Source organism: Branchiostoma belcheri, unplaced genomic scaffold (genome assembly GCF_001625305.1).
Source record: "Branchiostoma belcheri isolate BF01 breed outbred unplaced genomic scaffold, Haploidv18h27 scaffold33, whole genome shotgun sequence".
Taxonomy (NCBI): Eukaryota; Metazoa; Chordata; class Leptocardii; order Amphioxiformes; family Branchiostomatidae; genus Branchiostoma; species Branchiostoma belcheri.
In genome coordinates, this window is record NW_017803943.1 from 1,773,711 (window position 1) to 1,792,102 (window position 18,392).

General features: G+C 39.1%; 1 protein-coding gene across 1 annotated transcript; it reads left to right on the forward strand.

Moving 5' to 3' along the window:
* Positions 1-379: 379 nt before the first annotated feature.
* Positions 380-12,046, forward strand: LOC109475246 (alpha-N-acetylglucosaminidase-like). Its single transcript, XM_019775847.1, has 23 exons — positions 380-483; positions 1,033-1,107; positions 1,328-1,485; positions 2,034-2,215; positions 2,596-2,743; positions 3,196-3,266; positions 3,575-3,736; positions 3,987-4,049; positions 4,187-4,250; positions 4,479-4,552; positions 4,694-4,768; positions 5,216-5,297; positions 5,608-5,757; positions 6,265-6,410; positions 6,658-6,730; positions 6,868-6,954; positions 7,187-7,272; positions 7,581-7,685; positions 8,432-8,552; positions 8,850-8,912; positions 9,351-9,452; positions 9,948-10,047; positions 10,929-12,046. The coding sequence occupies exons 2-23, from the start codon at positions 1,038-1,040 to the stop codon at positions 10,985-10,987; spliced, it is 2,241 nt and encodes a 746-aa protein (XP_019631406.1). The 5' UTR covers positions 380-483; positions 1,033-1,037; the 3' UTR covers positions 10,988-12,046.
* Positions 12,047-18,392: the final 6,346 nt, after the last annotated feature.

Below are 18,392 nucleotides of genomic sequence, written 5' to 3' on the forward strand. Positions count from 1 at the left end.
CACCAAAGGTTCCAAAGATACACAAGTATCTGCATTTATAGAATCTGATCATTATACTCATAAGATACACTCATGATTCTTATACTTTCACGAAATTTTTTAGTCACGTTAAGTTATCGTTCGGATGCCTTGAAATAAATGTATCTACATTTCTATTTTATTGAAATTGCAGCATTACAATATAGTGTTCCTCTCATAGTCAGGGAATGCAAAACTAGAAACAGCAAATATTTGACTGAAACGTAGCCACCCCTCATTGGTCGAACGAATTGGTTGAACTGTTGAACTGCTAATTGTGATGGACAATCAGGATAGTTCTATCCTGAACTTTGAACTACAGTCAATGACCCCAACTGACCTTTGACCCGTAAAATACCGCTAGTCCCGTGACAGTGTGAGCGGAAACCAAGACTTCGTCTGTTTTGTAGTTTTTTCCCGTCCCTATGCTCTGAAAACATCATAACTATAACGTAAGAACTCCAGGTGAGAATGTGCAGAAGTACCTAATAACGGGTTTTCCTTTTTCAGCTCTCGTCTCGGTGTACAGAGGTGAGGCGCCCCCCCTCCCCCATATTGCCGCATTCGCGGCAGTATATAAGTTACATGCATGTTCCCTATAACCTCCTGCACGCACAGATACACGGCAACATGCACCCCCCCCCCACACGCATACACACATGCGCATACACACGCATGCACACTGCACACACACACACACACACACACGCATGCACACACAATTTCACACACATATGCACCCTCACACATGCAAACACACTTGCACACACATGCACACACGCATGCACACAAACACACATGCACCCTCACAGCCACACACATGCACGCACACATGCGCACACACACACATTCACATTGGCAGAATACACATACACCTTAACCAAATGATAAATACTTAAATCATTAAGGGATATACATGTAGGCCTATACCTGTTCATGTAACATTACATAGCAATTATACTTCTGTTATCAAATATTATTATGATGATGATGTTATCAACAAATTTCCTACAGAAAAGATGACATCCACTTTGCTCAGATGTTGTGGAGTGATCTTTCTTGTTCACCTGTGCCTCAGTATTGCCAAAGGTAAGTCAATCATCTTCCAGAAAGTCATATTGATTGGAATAGAGTTAAAAAAAGTCTAAAGTAAAAGAAGTTGCCTGTAAATAAACATGTCAGTAGAAGGCACTGAAAACACAACATTGATTTTCCTACATGTAGGCATAACCACAATTGACCATCTTGCCCACCTTTCTGTTCTTGCTTTATTGCTTTAACATATTGGCCTGTTATTGTCACTTTGCAGAGTTCTCAACCTTAGCCCACATCCGCACCAAAGTTGACGATGCCACACAACAACAGACAGTGGAAGACATGATCTTCAGAACTGTTGGGGACAGGTTCAGTGGCTTCAGTGTCACAGTGGACTCTTCCTTTATGCCTATGGGTAATGAAGCATTCCAGGTCTGTAATGTGTCTTTCAAAGTCCATTGTCTTATTTTCTACCTTTTACTACAAATTATTTAACACTTAACGTTATGGTTTTCGGACAGTCCGCTTAATTTTTTTATCTGTAAAATGTTCAGGTTCTGAATCAACTCATAGATTCTCAGCTTTTAGCCCCAACAGTTGAAAAAAGTCCTTGTCTTTCTAGTTGTTACAGTTTTTATCAATGAGGTGATTTAATTAAAAGTTTAAAATTCATTGTTTAAATATAATATATACTACTAGTACTGTACAGTAATACTAGTATACCACATACCAGTCTGGTATGTTGACTTCATGGCTCTTTTATCGTAGCATTTAGGGCCATCATAGGATTCTTAGGCTTTTTTTTTCAATATGGAAAATTAAGACCAAGAAAAAGCGGTCATTACGGCTAGATGACAGGCTTATAAAGGTAGTCGCTTGAGGAAGTTTGACTGTAAAACTATGTATTTTCCATACCCTACATGTGAATTGTGCACAATGATAAATTCTATACTAACTTATGTTTTTCTCTCTTTACAAAGCTGGATACTGTTGGGGGTAAGATAGTCATCCGGGGTACAACAGGCGTCGCAGCTGCACACGGCTTCAACCACTACCTGAAGTACTACGCCAGGTGCCAGGTGTCCTGGACTGTCCAACAGGTGAACCTGCCAGGTGTCCTGCCACCTGTTAGCCCAGCTGTCACCATAGCTACCGCCAACAGGTGTGTTTCATGTAGAAGTGTTATGTGTACATGTATGTGCTAAATACAGTTTTTATCAATGAAAGCTTTGTGTAACTTCTGGTTACAGAAATACATCTAGAGTACTGCAAATCTGAGAAAAATTGACATTTTTGGGGAACCATATTTTCACTGTGGTGGCAGGTGCAGAAGAAAGTCAGCAAATCATTTGTTTGAGGTAATAATGAATTTGTGGTGCAGAAGTGACTGCGAAAACCACAGATATAAAGTGATTTACAGTATCTAGTAGAATTATGACTTTATGTTTCTTCTTCTAAGCATCCTGATTTTTTGCCTAATCCTCAGTGAATAAATATGTATATGTATAAAAGTTATTAAATAAAATATAACACCTTTTCCAGGTATCGTTACTACCAGAACGTGTGTACAGTGAGTTACTCCTTTGTCTGGTGGGACTGGCCGCGCTGGGAGCGACATCTGGACTGGATGGCACTCAGCGGTATCAACCTCCCTCTGGCCTTCAATGGACAGGAGGCCATCTGGCAGAGGGTAAGTGAATTGCAGCCTATAATCAACCTCGAGTTTTTAAAGGCACCCAAAGCAATTTAAGGGCAGAAAGCTGGATTTTGTCAATTTTTCATTTTGGTCAATTTGTTGTAGACTAAGTGAGTTAAATCAACCCTATCTCATAGCATACTGACATCTGTGAGGCAAAAATATGATTTCAATACCATGCCCTGGACACAGTGGATTAACAACCCACTGCCCCTACAGCCTCAAAAAAGACTATGGAGGACAGTTTTATAATGCTTCATATGTAAATAGACCATATACCTGTTTTGATACATTTGTCTCATTTTTCATAGTAGCAGTGTCATTGTATAAGTTACAGTAATTTTTCCTAATATACTACAGAATTTCAGTGTCAAATATAGTGTTACATGTACATGACAATGTTAGTAAGCTGAAGGTTAAGATGATTTTCCTATTTGTTTTGACAGGTCTACCTCAGTCTTGGCTTCACTCAGAAAGACCTGGATGAGCATTTTGGTGGCCCAGCATTTCTGGCATGGTGAGTAAGGACTATTCCAATTAAAAATCTCAAGAGGGGTGGTTAGGGTGTACTATCATCGTTGTTGTATTTTGGTAGCCTCTACCAGGCTTCATGAGGTGGCTGGAAAGAGTAGAAATCAAAGAATAGAAAAGGGAAACTGTTATCTCCACGGACCAACTCCCTTGACATGCTTATGCTATCTCTCTATTGAGCCGATTTCTACTCTTTCCAGCTGCCTCCCGAAGCCTCAGGTAGAGGGTAGTATTTTGGTGTGTCATATTTTGTCGATATGACAGGCATGTAATGTGCATATGGCGTTTCCCCAGGGCACGTATGGGGAATATCCGAGGGTGGGGCGGCCCCCTGTCTCAGTCCTGGCACCAGAACCAGCTGGCACTACAGCACAGGATCCTAGCCAGGATGAGAAACTTCGGTATGATACCCGTCCTACCGGGCTTTGCTGGACACGTGCCGGCAGCTATAACAAGGTTGGATTTAATTTGTTTTTTTCTAATTGAAGATTTAAATTCATCATTATTTTTAATCCATGTATTAAGGCTCTGTTTTCGGTGTGTCTGTGTCTTTGCTAGTGTTTCTGTAGTTGTTTTCCCATGCTAGGCACGTAGGGTTGCCTGGGTGCCTTCGGCTTTGGAATGGGGCTCGTTGAACTTGCTAACCTGAAAAGAAGAGGAACAGTGATTCGTTGTTAGCTAATTTAATGTACCTTTTGCTGCCCAGACTCTATCCCAAGGCAGCTGTATCCAGACTTCAGTGGGGGAGGTTTACAGACCCATACTGTTGGTAGGAGGCATCATTTTTTCTGATATGAAAAAGAAATAGTAATCTGTTGCAACTTTATGATGAAATTTTTGCATTGTCGTATGATATGATTTTATTGTTAATAAGTTGAGTGTAACTGTATCTTTGTCTTCTCCCAGCACATACTTGCTTGATCCTCAAGATCCACTGTTTTCTCACATAGGAGGGATGTTTATTTCTGAGGTAAACAAACACCACTGCTTTGCTTGTTGAATGGGAAGACACATATTTGCCATATTATGAATTTGTAGCAGTAATAATTGTGAAAACAATAAGAATTATAATAAAACCCAAATTAAAAAATTAATTAACCTTTAAGGTATTTATTGGTCTCAGACTGCTATAAATCATATTTATAGAGAATATACATGTTATTATATTTCCTTTACCAGTAGATTTTTTTTCTGACAGATGATTAAAGAATTCAATGGGACCAACCACATCTACAATGCAGACACGTTTAATGAGATGCGGCCGAAATCAAGGTATTGTATTTTATTCACATCTTTGGTCTTGAAAACATTTTTATATAGTTTACCTTGTAATTTAAAACATTGAAAGAAAAACTGCAATATGAAGCTTTCTCCAAGAGGGCGCTGCTGACTGGTGTGATTGTTGTATTGCAGTGACCCAGACTACCTTGCAAAAGCTGGTGCTGCAGTGTATGCTGGGATGTTAGCAGGAGACCCTCAAGCTATATGGTAACTACCACAAAAATCACATTATTTCTCTCCTTTTGGGTGTTTTACATACATTGTATTTTTGTTCAAGGGACTCTAATCCTCTATTAAATGCTTCTATCATGCAGTGGTAAAAGTTATCATACACACATGTACAATGCAGTCTTCCTATAATATCATACATGTACATACAGTTTAGCTGTAAAATAAGAAGATATCAAAAACTGAAAGGCTGACAGAACTCTTTTGTTTTTGTATATTTTGCAGGTTGTTCCTTAAACTCAAACATTGTTTTTTTTATTTCTCTACTATAATTCTTAATGAAGTGTCTTAAGAACTCCAAGGTGATAGCCTGGGTGCCATCCTCCGTAGTTTCCGCCCGCACCCTAATGTGGTGTCCAGCAACATTAGAAACCTATGGAGGATGGCACCCAGGCTATCACCCTTCCCCCCCTCCCCACACCACAGGCTGATGCAGGGCTGGTTATTTCAAGACAGAGATTACTGGCAGCCAGCTCAGACCAAGGCTCTACTGCATTCTGTTGCACAGGTACATGTACATGTATGTTATAGCAAAGAGAGAAAGAAAGCTACTGCTCTGTTTATTCTTACTCAAGCACATATATGTTATATATGGTGAGTTGTCCCTTCAGCTCTGCCCTGCTACAAAATGTAACCAAACACCACAGGTTGTCTGCTACAGCACCAGTTACCATTGTGACAGATGTGGTCCAGGTCATTGACTTGTTTTCCTTCTGCAAAGGTAAAAATAATTAGGGAAATGCAGGGTTATTTAAGAAGCAGCTATGGGACCTTTACCTTGACCACTACAAATGTATGTTTTCTCATGTGTTGACCAGGGTAAGATGATTGTGTTGGACTTGTTTGGTGAAGTTCAGCCTTTCTACAACACGACTGACTCCTTCTACGGTCAACCCTTCATCTGGTGTATGCTGCATAACTTTGGGGGCAACCTGGGCATGTATGGAACAGTCAAGTCCGTTAACCAGGCAAGCATGATTATACATTGTATATTTTGAGATTGAAAAAATAAATGAGATTGTTTAGAAAATCTCAAATGAGGAAAATGCCTGAAAAAATCCCAAAGGCAAAGAGTCGATAAGTTAAGAAAAGACCAGAAAAGTTGTCACATTGTATGACCATGGGGAAATACCAGATTGAGTTACATCATAGAATAGATTATATTACCCATCTTATTGAACAGAACTTACTCCACTATTACACCATGGTTTTTGTTTAATACCATGAATACACCGTACACATTGCTGGGGAACTCATATAACATCCTACCACCCAGGACATACTGGGACACAACCCTGACTATCAATTGGAACACAATCTCCATCCACACCCAAAAATCCCTTCTGCTATAAGGATTGAAATTGATTTTCTTACAAACTTGTGCAGTTTTGCCCAAAACAGTACTTCAGTCATGGAAATAATTAATAAACCCTGACAGTGTTGGTTTAATGAGACATATTTTTTTCATGGCACAGGGCCCGTTTCTTGCGCAGAAGTACCTTGGCAGTACAATGGTTGGAACAGGACTGACACCAGAAGGCATCGACCAGAACTATGTCATGTATGAACTCATGAACGAAGTGGCATGGATGCCACAGCCTTTCCAAATCTTGGATAACTGGTAAGAATGTTAAGTTAGGCCTTCTCAATATTGTTTCCAACACCTGGATATGTGAAGTGGACATAGCTTTGTGATTACTGATGATGCATTTATTTTTAGTAGATATTAATTTTCAATTTGATGGTTTAAGGGTACGTGCACCTAGTGTTGAGATTTCAATGAGAGTTCACATTTACTAAAAATGACATTAAATGATATAACTCGGAAGGATAGAAGACACTCTAAACTTTGGTTGTTTATGTTTCAGGGCATCTGACTATGCGTGGTCACGGTATGGGGTAAAGAACTCCAATGTTTCAAAGGCGTGGCAGATCCTTTTGGTGTGTTATCACTATATTATCACATGTTGTACAGTGTTATACACTTTTCAATATTAAATTTTGACAAGAGCAATTCAGAACATGTACTATACACTGTATAATTGTATAAAGAAACTGCCTAATCTTTCCATCCACAGAGGAGTGTGTACGACTGTGAAAACGGATTCAAAGACCACTGTGACTCTGTTGTTGTGAAACGCCCTCAACTCCACAAAACACAAAGGGTGAGTGGTTCTTGAAAATTGTCTTTGAGTACATTGTGCAAAAGTCATGCACATGTACATTGCGTGTCTTCTTTCACTAGTGATGTTATGGTGTCATGATCAATTAGAAAATGGGGACTTCTGATTGGTCAATGTTTTCTGGCTGTATGATAGATAAATGCTTTTTTTGGGTTTGCTTGTATACCAAATGTCATACTCGTTACATCGAAAATCAAAAATTTTTCCACCACAGTCCTGGTACAAACCAGAAGATGTATTTTCTGCATGGGACCACTTTGTCAGCGCTTCTGATGATCTGGGTTTGATAGATTCGTTCAGGTCAGTAACAAGTCATGACATGCCTTTTGATAATTACCATGCATAGACTAATTATTTGTCTAATAACTAATTCAGCAGTATTTAAGAAGAAAGCGAGAGTTTGTATGTGTTCTCTGAACAGGCCACATGCATGACAGTGGAATGCCAGTAAATGTGACTGAGATTAAAAGTTTCATTCGAAGTTCACGAAACAAAATCTGGCAGGGAGACCGCAGCCAAACATCATATATGCAGTCTCTTTGGAATAAATTTATGACAACCCAAAATATACATCAGAAGTCTGAAATCTCTTTTTTATCGTTCTGTAGATATGATCTTGTGGACATCACTCGACAAGCCTTACAAGAATGGGCCTATATCTACTACCAAGACCTCATGCAGACTTACACGTCTGGGGACCTTACCAAATTCAGGTAACTTGTTGTTTTTAGTCATCCTTGTCAGAGATGAAGCATGATATAATGCCTTTTTCTATTCACTATGCTTGCTTGGGCAATGCAGCTTTGCTACAGCTTGCGCATATATAGCTAGGTAGTGATGATTTTAACCCCACCGTGTGGCTAATACGAGAGAGAGGTTTGCCAGGCCTCCGTTCGGGTGATTTGTAGTGAATCACCAACTCCCAGACAGTCGTTTTTGGACCATCGCGTACTGGGGCATGCCCCTACTCTTTGCTTGCGTGGGGTGTGGCTATCCCCAAACACGGGACCTCCATTTAACGTCTTATCCAAGGGACGTCCCTAACCAAAGCTACTAGTAAGTAAGTGAAGTGAGGAAAGTCGTGTTAAGTGTTAAGTGCCTTTCCTAATGGCACAAGATCGGTGACAGGATAGGATTTGAACCCGAGACCTCTAGGTTCTGAGCTGAACATGCTACCGCTTTTGCTATGCTGCATGGCCCCACACACAGGTAACTTAATTTCGATTAACTTGCCCAACTTGTTAAAAGTTCATGAATGTTCAGATCATGATACAAGTCATGTCTATTTGTGTTTTGTTTCAATATGTCTCTGGGGCCTTCAGCTTTTAATTATATTCTCGATGCATTACATGTGCAGTTTAAACTTTATTTCACAAAATATACATGACAGCATTTATATACCTAAAACACTTCTTGGAAGTGTGAAATCCCTAAAGTCTTGTTCTTTGTTTTATTACAGGGATGCAGCTGAAATGTTTCAACAAACACTTAGTGATATGGACAAGATCTTGTCAACTCACCAGAACTTTCTTCTGGGTCGTTGGATTGAAGATGCAAAAGCATTGGCCACGAATGATCAGGTGATGTGTGTCTTTTAAATATATTCAGGTGTGCTGATTGGCCAAACCAGAGTGGCAGTTTGGGGGACATCCAATCAGCAGAAACTTGCTTACATGTAGGTGCAATGGTTGAACAAGCTCACAAAAATGTTATAAAAACTATGTGATATCATTACAAGACAGATAGAATACAAACTATAATGTATGTGCTGGCTTAGTCTTTTTAGTCTCTAAAGGAGTGTACTATTGTGTGTTATATAAAGCCTGCAACTGAAGTTCAAGATGTATTAACCATAGTACTATCCCATCTCTGTACAGGAAAGATCACTTTACGAGTTTAATGCCAGGAACCAGCTTACACTTTGGGGTCCAAATGGAGAGGTTAGTAAACTTGGTTGGTTAAGCCATTAAAAAAAAAATTGTAAAGGAAAAAAATTGATGTCCCTGAGTTTTTGGTACATGTAACGTTACCTGTTTGTGTGTTGCTCCTGACATACATGTACTCCTAATTATTCAATATGATTGGGAGGAGTTTAGTAGTGTTCAGGAGGCCATATGATGGGCTTCAGATACTGTAGTATGAACAATAGCATTGACTGAAACTACCTTTGTAAGCTAGCTTTGTTCTGTCACTTGGTGCTTTTGTGGAGTTTCTGTACATGTTTATGTCTGTATAAGTTATTTTATGTGTGTCAGGTGTATATGTAAATTGACCACAGGAAGAATAGCTGCAATATGAATTGTTAAGCTAATTGTGGATCTAAATAAACCAAACCAAACCAAACCAAACCAAACCTTTAATCTGTGATTTTGTTTTAGATTGTAGACTATGCCAACAAACAATGGTCTGGACTGGTCGCTGACTACTACTCGGAGCGGTGGTCACTCATGACTAAAACTTTGACAACAGCCTTGATGGAGGTGAGGTGTAGCACAGTTACATGTAGCAGTGACATCTAGTGGTTTTAATGTGCATCGCACATACTAATGATTACTTATCTACATCTACATGTACATCTACTTTGATGCTGAGCCAACCCCTACTTGAGGTTTTGACTGTACACATGTAGGTTGTGTTACAAAGTGATGTGGCAGTATATTCCATTCCAGAATTGTTCTGGAGAAAAAGCTGGAGCCGAATATGTGTGTCCTGCATTTGAATATGTTCTCTTCCCAGAATTTCTATTGAATGTATGAACTCCTTCTAAGTTCTCACCCCCTACCCCTCTTCAGCCGAAAACAGCACTTTTAAATAGTGGTTCTACTGTCTTGCATTGGAGGGGGCTCATCAGTACCTGATATTGTGTATCAATAGATGAAAAGACACAAATTTTACAAGTCACCCCTATACAGGTATTGCATGTATGTGACTTACTATTTTATTTTTTCCTTATGAAAATCTCATTCCATTTGCAGGGAAAGAAGTTTAACCACACAGCCTTCCAGGAGGATGTGTTCCAACAAGTGGAACAGCCTTTTACACTGGCAAACAAAACATATCCTTACTATCCAACAGGTGAGTTAAACATGTTGGCAAGGTCATCTACAGTGTTACGCCAGATAATATGTAAAAGTGGGTTACAGGGTTAAGAAATTGCAAACAATTTGTTCATACCGGCTCATGTATGCCCTGTTACTGAAAAATGATTCTCAGATTTAGGAAATTAATGTTCTACTAACTGATTCCCTGCATTTTGAGAGGCAACTTTGTGAGGCACTTATTTAGTATTATTCCTGTGATGTTTAGTACGATTCAGCTGTTACATTGTGAAGTCCTTCCCCTCTTCCCTGCTGGCTTGTGTAACAGCATGTGTTCACACTCTGAGTGAAAAAACCCACACGTGGGAGTTTACAAATGCGTTGATCACACCCAAAAGCCATTTTCTTCGCTCCATTCGTTTGGAAATGTTGAATCCACTAGGACTTAAGTTGCACCCTATATGGCCGTTTTCTGCACCCCAGCCCCAGCTTTACTTTGCAGTGACAGGATGATTGATTTGTGCAATTGAATTAATGGCTTTTTGTAAGTGTACCTCAAGGATACATTAGTGGTCCCCTCATGGGTGATGACCCTTGAACTCTAAGGGCCTAAACCTTAATGTTGGCATCTTCTCTTGATGTTGCTGGAATAAATTTTGAGACATGATTGAGACAAACTCAGCAAATGATTAGTTATACATTCATAAATCTTTTGATGTCTTTTCTTAGTTTTTAAAATATCATCCATGACCCTCTATGACTACTTATGTACATATTAAAAAGGTTCCAGGGTGTTTAACGCAATAACAGAAATTATAATGATAAACATGCGTGATGGCATGTGTATAGTTAAGATAATAGCTGGCTGCCAGCTGTACTTGATACTGTTTCTCATCTACCTTTCCCAATGTCTCACAGGCGACACCTTGCAAGTTGCAAAAGAAGTGCACCAAAAGTACAGACCAAGAAGTTCGTGACTGATGCTGCCGACCATTGTTTAGCTCAGTTTAGTTTATTGAACTTCATGGTGGTTTAGCCTGGGGAAATAAAGCTTTTCCACCAGTAATTGCTATTGTATGAACTTTATGATATCTGCTGGCAGAACATGATTTGGAACATTACACTTTTGCATATGTAGCATTATATCAAGACTATAGCCATATCTACTGTAAAAATGTTAATGATTATGTCTGTGCCAAATTTAAGTTGCAACAGATTGCAATAAAGGGATCCTCTGAGATGCTAGCTGACCAAGCACCGTCAATTTTCATTTGAAATGCGGCAAGACTGGAGTCAACCAAGTCATGTCCACTCCACTATACGGTTTACATGTATGTCAGCCCCTGTCACACATACATTGTAGCTGAATCTAGGCTCCCAAGTAATGCCGAACTTGCCCCAACCATGCTTGGGAGTAGGTCGGAAGTAAGGTCGGCTGTGGTTGGCTGGTGTTCGGTGAGGTTGGCAACTGTTCAAAATGTTTTACATAGGTACGTGTTTTCGCAAACTTCTTAAGCCTTAAGATTGATTGTACAATATCTCCCCCACAAATGATCTAAACTTTAAACAATCATCTTACTTTAAGAAGCAATCATCTTTATATTTACAAGTTCGAGTAACTGTAAGCCCTGAGATAAGCCAGGAACTGTGTTATCTTTACATAATGCATGTTTTTGTTTACAAACTTCATATTAAATCAAACGTATGGAGTCGTGTTTATGATATTTCTGTGTAATTCTTTAATAACTTATTACCTTTTTGCAAAGCCATGCCTGAGGGAAATTGCAATCAAAACAAAAAGTGGTATGCAATATGGGTATATGTATCACTGAGACAAAAGATAGTCTTAAATACTGTAAGTTCATTAATTTTACTGGGAACTTTATCCACATATTTTTCTTTGCCGCCCTGAAATTGGAATGGATGCCTTTAACTCCCCCCTACTGAGTTAACCTTTTGGCACCCAATTTTTATTACTTACAGGGTACGACAGCAGCCTAAAGGTTAAGAATTCTAGCTCTCCCTCTAGCTTGTTTGATAACATCATTTTTACGCCTCCTTGGTGATGAATAAAGCTACATGATACATCATATATTCTAAAGTAGTAAACTAACAGAAGGTCGTTACAGATGATGGTAGAAGTTAAATTGCCACCTGGAGATAAAGAATACAGTAGAGGAATTTCTGTAAGCTTTATTGGTTTTATGTGTTATAAGTGACCTTTTAGCCCTTCCTATACATGTGAATGTTTTTATTGTATGCCTTAACTTTAAAAATTTAATACTTCCAATGGTGATAAATCTCCATAGGAGTAAGCGTATGTAAATGAAAATGTTATTTCAACTTGATATGACTGGGGTAAGTTATAACTTTCAGCCCCTTTCCATTACCTCGTATTTACTCTTTATAATGTTATATGCTACTGTCTATTAAATGAATATGTGGGAGGAAAAACAGAATATAGCGCAATAGAAACAAAATGCTGAAGTACATGTTCCAATTTACATATGGATACATATAAAACATCTTTGTGATGGATTGATTAACTGTTAATTAATCAGTTAATAAAATGTTACTGTGGACCAGCCACGCCATCCAGACCCGCAGAGAGTGACTGAAGCTGTAGATCGTCTGGCAAGACGTCAAGGGCCCAAGACTGTGGACCAATGAAATGCCCGTTTCAGTTTGGAAAAAAGATATCACCGTTGACCAATGAAATTGGATCCTTCAACTTCATTGGTTAACAGTGATACTTGAGTATCACTGTTATTTCTTTCAAACAGAAACAGTCATCTGATTGGCTAGTGGAAGCGTTCAGTATAGGCAGAGATTGGGTCATGTGCGGCCCCAAATAGTGCGGGTCGCTTTGGAAAACAATGCTTACATCCTACATGTATGGGGAAAATCGGGACCGAGAAAAAAAGCGGTCGCTCTGGTCAGATGGACGGCTTAAAGAGGTGGTCAGGCAAAATTTGACTATATGCTCTACAATTGCAAAACATCAACAGTTTAAACCCTATTTCTTTACAGGGTTGGTACGGCGACTGTGCATACAAGGAATCCAAGTACATTTGTAACGTTTGTCATGCCTTGCTATTCACGGATTGCGAAGTCAAATCTCTAAAGCTGGCGGAATAACGAAATTATAAGCAGGAAATAACAGGCAGGTCTAGCGAAGCGTGACTTGTGTAGTTTGAATTCACGGCGTGTCACATGAGAACCCAATGTACAAATGCTTCATTCTGTACGGTCAACAGTGGTCAAATTTTGATCAGTGAATCAGAAAAAAACTGCACTAGTCCAAAGTAGCATTCTATCAAACAGGATACAAGATGACATTTTACATTTGTATATGCATATACAAGTATATGCATATACAAATACTACATACATTATGCAGATGATTGCAAGTAGATCTATATAAAGGGTAGTAGTGGAAGTTATATTTTTCTGATAGCGATAACCAAAATTTCAGGACGCACAACCAAAATATTCTGGATATTGAACTCTATCTCATATATACAGTATTAGACATTTCTGATATTGACATTGACATTTCTTAGCAAGTTTTCCCAAAATTTTATACTTTGAAAATTTGAAATAATCCCAATAAAAGCTACGTGAGTCGTTTCTTTATTTTTGGGTGCCGCCCAGAAATAGCTGGACTAAAAAATCAACAACAAGATATCAGAATGCTATAGGCTTCCCGGATAGGATTGATTCAACTAAGTACATTAAAAGAATGGCCAGAAAATTGTCTTCGAAAACCCAGTTTTGCCGGCCTGAAATTGCATCGGATGCCTTTAATTAGCATATTCGAAAACGACCTACTATTTTGTTCCCCCGATAGTGGGATTTTTTCCTCTCTGCTCTTTGCTCTAGCCTTGGGGGATTCCGGAGTCATTTTGGCTTTTAGACGCTATGATTGATGGTTATATAAATCACCTGTTGATGGCAACATGGCGAGTAGCGCAGCTTGACGCAAATGTAAGATCATACTAGTAAGTGGGTCGTCAACGAGGGAGGTTTCTACCTGTGCGGCCAGGATGATTTTCTGTTTTATTTTCAAGTATCATTGTCTTGTGCAAGACTCTACATGTGCAGTCTGATTATAGAGTCTTTTTGGCGACGTCTCAGGGAGGAGCCTAATGGTACAGTATTGTGTGCAAGAATTCTAGGAATCGTACAGGCATTTTGTCCACAGGCATGGAATGTCCACAGGAATGCCTCCCAGCTCTGTATGTTGACATGCCCACATTCCTGGAAACCCTTGGGAAACCTGTTTGCCCCCCCTCCGTGCCCAACTTTCTGTCACCCCGGGACTCGTTCACAATACACTCGGGAGGGTAGGCTACAATTTCCTCAAAATCATAAAATCATGGTAGTGCCATACAAACAATAACCCTAACAGCAACCACCGTCGCCATGGCAATGTATGTTTTCCTTGTCAGTCTTGTTGTTCTTGTTGGGGGAAGGAAATTGTGTTTTTGTTCCAGGGTGAGCTTCCGGTACGCGGTAGATTTGGAGAGAGGGACAAGCCCATATAAGGCGTGGTCGTCTCGTAGCATCTTGAAGTGTTTTGCTCAGTTGGTTTTTTTTTTTAACAGCAGGTTGATGACCCGTTTTGCCATCAAAGAAACAACGTAGGATAATGAAAGAAAAACAACCCATATCATTGTATAAGAACATCACTATGCAGTCACATGGTTACCATACTAGAACATCAGACTCACAGACCATCCGCCTTCCTAAACCTCGAACAAATGCACAGAAAAGAAGATTTTTGTATAGAATGTCCAGCGCCTGGAATGAAATGAAGTGGTGATGATGTACACGTATATAGCTTTATTTTAATCTGTTTTAAAATGTTGTAATTGCCATGTATTTATGTTTTGTAAATATGTCATGTGTGTCTTGAAGGACCACAGGAAGAATAGCTACATTTGTTGTAAGCTAAATGTGGATCCCAATAAAGTCAAGTCAAGTCAACGTTTTGCACAAAGATACCCCACTGAGTACAGTATGTATGGGCATTGTAATTGCTTTGACAGAAACCATTAGGTTCTGGACACGTTCATTACTGGGGTTAGAGCGAAGTTGCTCACTCACTACTTTCGTAATGTTTTAGATTAGTCCATGGTCATAAAAAATACATACCATGGGGCGGCGTAGGAATGATTGAAGGTTTTTGAAAACACTGCAGTTTTGTTCGATTTTAGCTCAGTACACTCGGTAGTTTTTCACAACCCGACGTTCTCTGCTATTTACACTATCAATTTATTTTATTGCGCAACAGTCGTCCATGGTACAATGTACAATATGTGACAGTAAATGAACAAGGATACTTGGCTAATCTAGTCTAAAGTTATAACTACAAAATATTATCGATAACGGTGTAAGTCACAATATAGTCATGTAATGTATACATTACAGCATGATCATGTATGGATGATTTGGTCTCGCCTTTGATTTACCGTATACTATTCATAATTTAGTTTACATCGCCATAATGTGTATTATGCACATGCTTTCACCGGTTGAACATGGATGTGTGGCAACGTATTTCGAGTTAACGAGTTGGTCCCATCCGAAACAACGTACATCAGAATTTATAATGAATATAGCCGAAATTGACCCCCAAAAGGACAAGAAATATGTTTGTAAAATGCCGCAATATAGGAGCCATAAAGTGAACCTACCAGGCTCGGCTGTTAATTGAAACAATGTATTTGAAAATTTTAATCAAACCTCTGATATGGAGAAACTGTAATAACTAGGAAGACTTTCTTTAACTGTTGGAGCCAAAATATGAGCATTAAGAACCTAATTTTATTTTGCAAATCAGAAAAATCGAAGCGTGTTAATCCGAGAACAAATTGATTAAATTGGTGTAGGCATAAGAAAATTTTGAAACCAGACCCATCTGCCGTAGATATGATTAACGAATGACGTAAGCGGGCGTCTCTACACTTCAGAGTGTGTCGAATTATTCTGACCATTGTTATCTCTCAAATTACTATCTCCATGGAAAATACGTCAACACGACTGGATAGTGAGGTAATCTGAAAACTATACAGGGCACCAGTGCAGGTATGCAAAAAGTATTTCGAGCCCTGCTCTGTAATGTAAAAAGTTATGAATGTAAGAAGATATTATAGCCCCAGGGAACAAGTAGTGAATGTCTGCAACGCGTTCTAATCTAAATTAGGATCGATGAATCATTTTAAGAATTAATAACCACCATGAAAACGGGATGCAGTGAAAATGATATTGGATTTTGCAGCTGAAACTAAAAATGTAAGATCCCATTCCTTCGACATGGTAATTTTTTTTGGTTGACTGTGCCTATGGCCTTTTCCCCACCAGACGTGCATATTTTAGGAAATGAGATAAAATTTTCTGGTACCTATTTGGGCCTTTGCCCTAATTTCCTGTCAATGTCAGTGCAAGACAATGTATATAGTTGCAGGTACATTACATGGAAACTTGTACAAGAATGGGAGTTGAACAATCGTTTTTCTCCGTGAACATGTGTTCACTCGTTTTCATGCCATGACTTTGTTAACGTTGGCAACAAGGTCAGCAGAGATAAGCGACGTAATCCACCTCTTCCTACTCGCTCATTGTCGCGCGACAATAATAGGATTACGCGTAGGTCCATTTGCGGTGTCCATATTTGGCTATGGATGTACGCACTCACTCAGTTGCATACAACAACTCTTAAAGGTGCCAGATGCAATTTTGGGGGCTGCAAACCAAATTTTCAAAGTCTATATTTTAGTCACCTATTTACGTAGTAAGTTTACAAAAACACGATCCCAATGTATATTTATATTTAAAATTACCATGTCGTATTGTGGTGAGAACATTGGAAAAATACTGTCGCTGTAAAAAGTGCGTAGCCAGTTGGGCTGATATATTGCAGGTCTCAAGAAATAATACTTCTCGCTTGTTTCTGCGCTGCTTTTAAACGCCTAAAGTTTGATATAATGATGCAAGTGTACTGATAGGGTTAGTATATGTCAATATCATACGTATATACAGATTACCGTATTGCGAATATGTCCAGTATTAGCTCACTGATAATGTTTTGAGCATCTTTAAAACGACTGAAAAGAGATAGAACCACAGGGGGTACGTCACGGAAGACAGAAGAGAGGGTGTCATCACGTGAATTATTTAGATAGAGAAACAGAATTTAATATTCCGAGCTCAGAATCTGGTTACGTCTTGTAAGCTTATAGGAACATCTGGCGAGACAACACGCATCAGTCCAGACAAAGGCAGACAAGATGAGACGATCATTATATATCATCATTCCATAGTCAGTATTGATAGATGTGCTAGCTTTATGTCTGCCATACGAGTATCATGTCTAAGTTAGCATGGTACTGCCATCTTGAGTATTCAGGCAGTAGCAGGATGATGTTAGATTTGGTTGATGTCTTTCTAAACTCAGCAGCAGCACGAGTTTGATATCAGTGTTTGTGTATCCAAAGCCCTTACATAAAACCCACTTTTGATGGTCTCCAAGAATTGTTGTATCGGATTTAGGCATTCAAATCGTGGGACGGTTCTAACGGCATTGTCAGCGTGGAGAAACCGTGTGCAACCAAACAGCTTGATTATGAATGCAGATATTGCTAAGAGGGCTACTTACACTGATATGAAATATATACTAGTACTATCATAATTTTTTTCGTTTGTGAATGTTTTCCACTGGTAGTGGATAGTTTGAAAAGACTCTTCTTTAGGTTTAAGATAAGGACGATGTGTGATTCTCGACAGATTACTTCTCAATGTCATCTGACATTTTAGTGGGCCGTTCCATCAATCTTAGTCATCAACAAAATACCACTGCGATTTAACATGCGACGACTAGGCAAAAATCATTTGAAAAATAAATGACACGTCAGTCTGAAAGTCCCAGAATACTACATCATGTCCTCGAGCTATCAGCTATCGGAGATAGTGTAGACTCGTCTTTGATACAGCACCTTTTTTAAAAACCGCGGAGGCCCATTTCGATTAGCACTTAGGCCACAACAACTCGAGGGGTTGTCTGATTGTTGTGGTTTTTGTTCTGTATGTAGTTTAAGTCATGATTAAAATGACCAAATGCTAATTATGCAAATGAAACACTCCGTCATTTTCCCTCTTCCCGCAAGACATATAGAACATTATAGAAATAGAACATTACCCTCGAAAAGACCTTGTACATGTACTAAGCGTTTTCTTGCTTGATAAGTTACATGTGTACGTATGTGAAAAGAAAACACTCCATCCAAAAGGAACAGATAACACAAACGCCGCATGTGTTAAAAAAATCATACTTGTTCCTCGAAAAGCTGATTCCAGAAGATAGGTGGTTCCCGAAAGAGG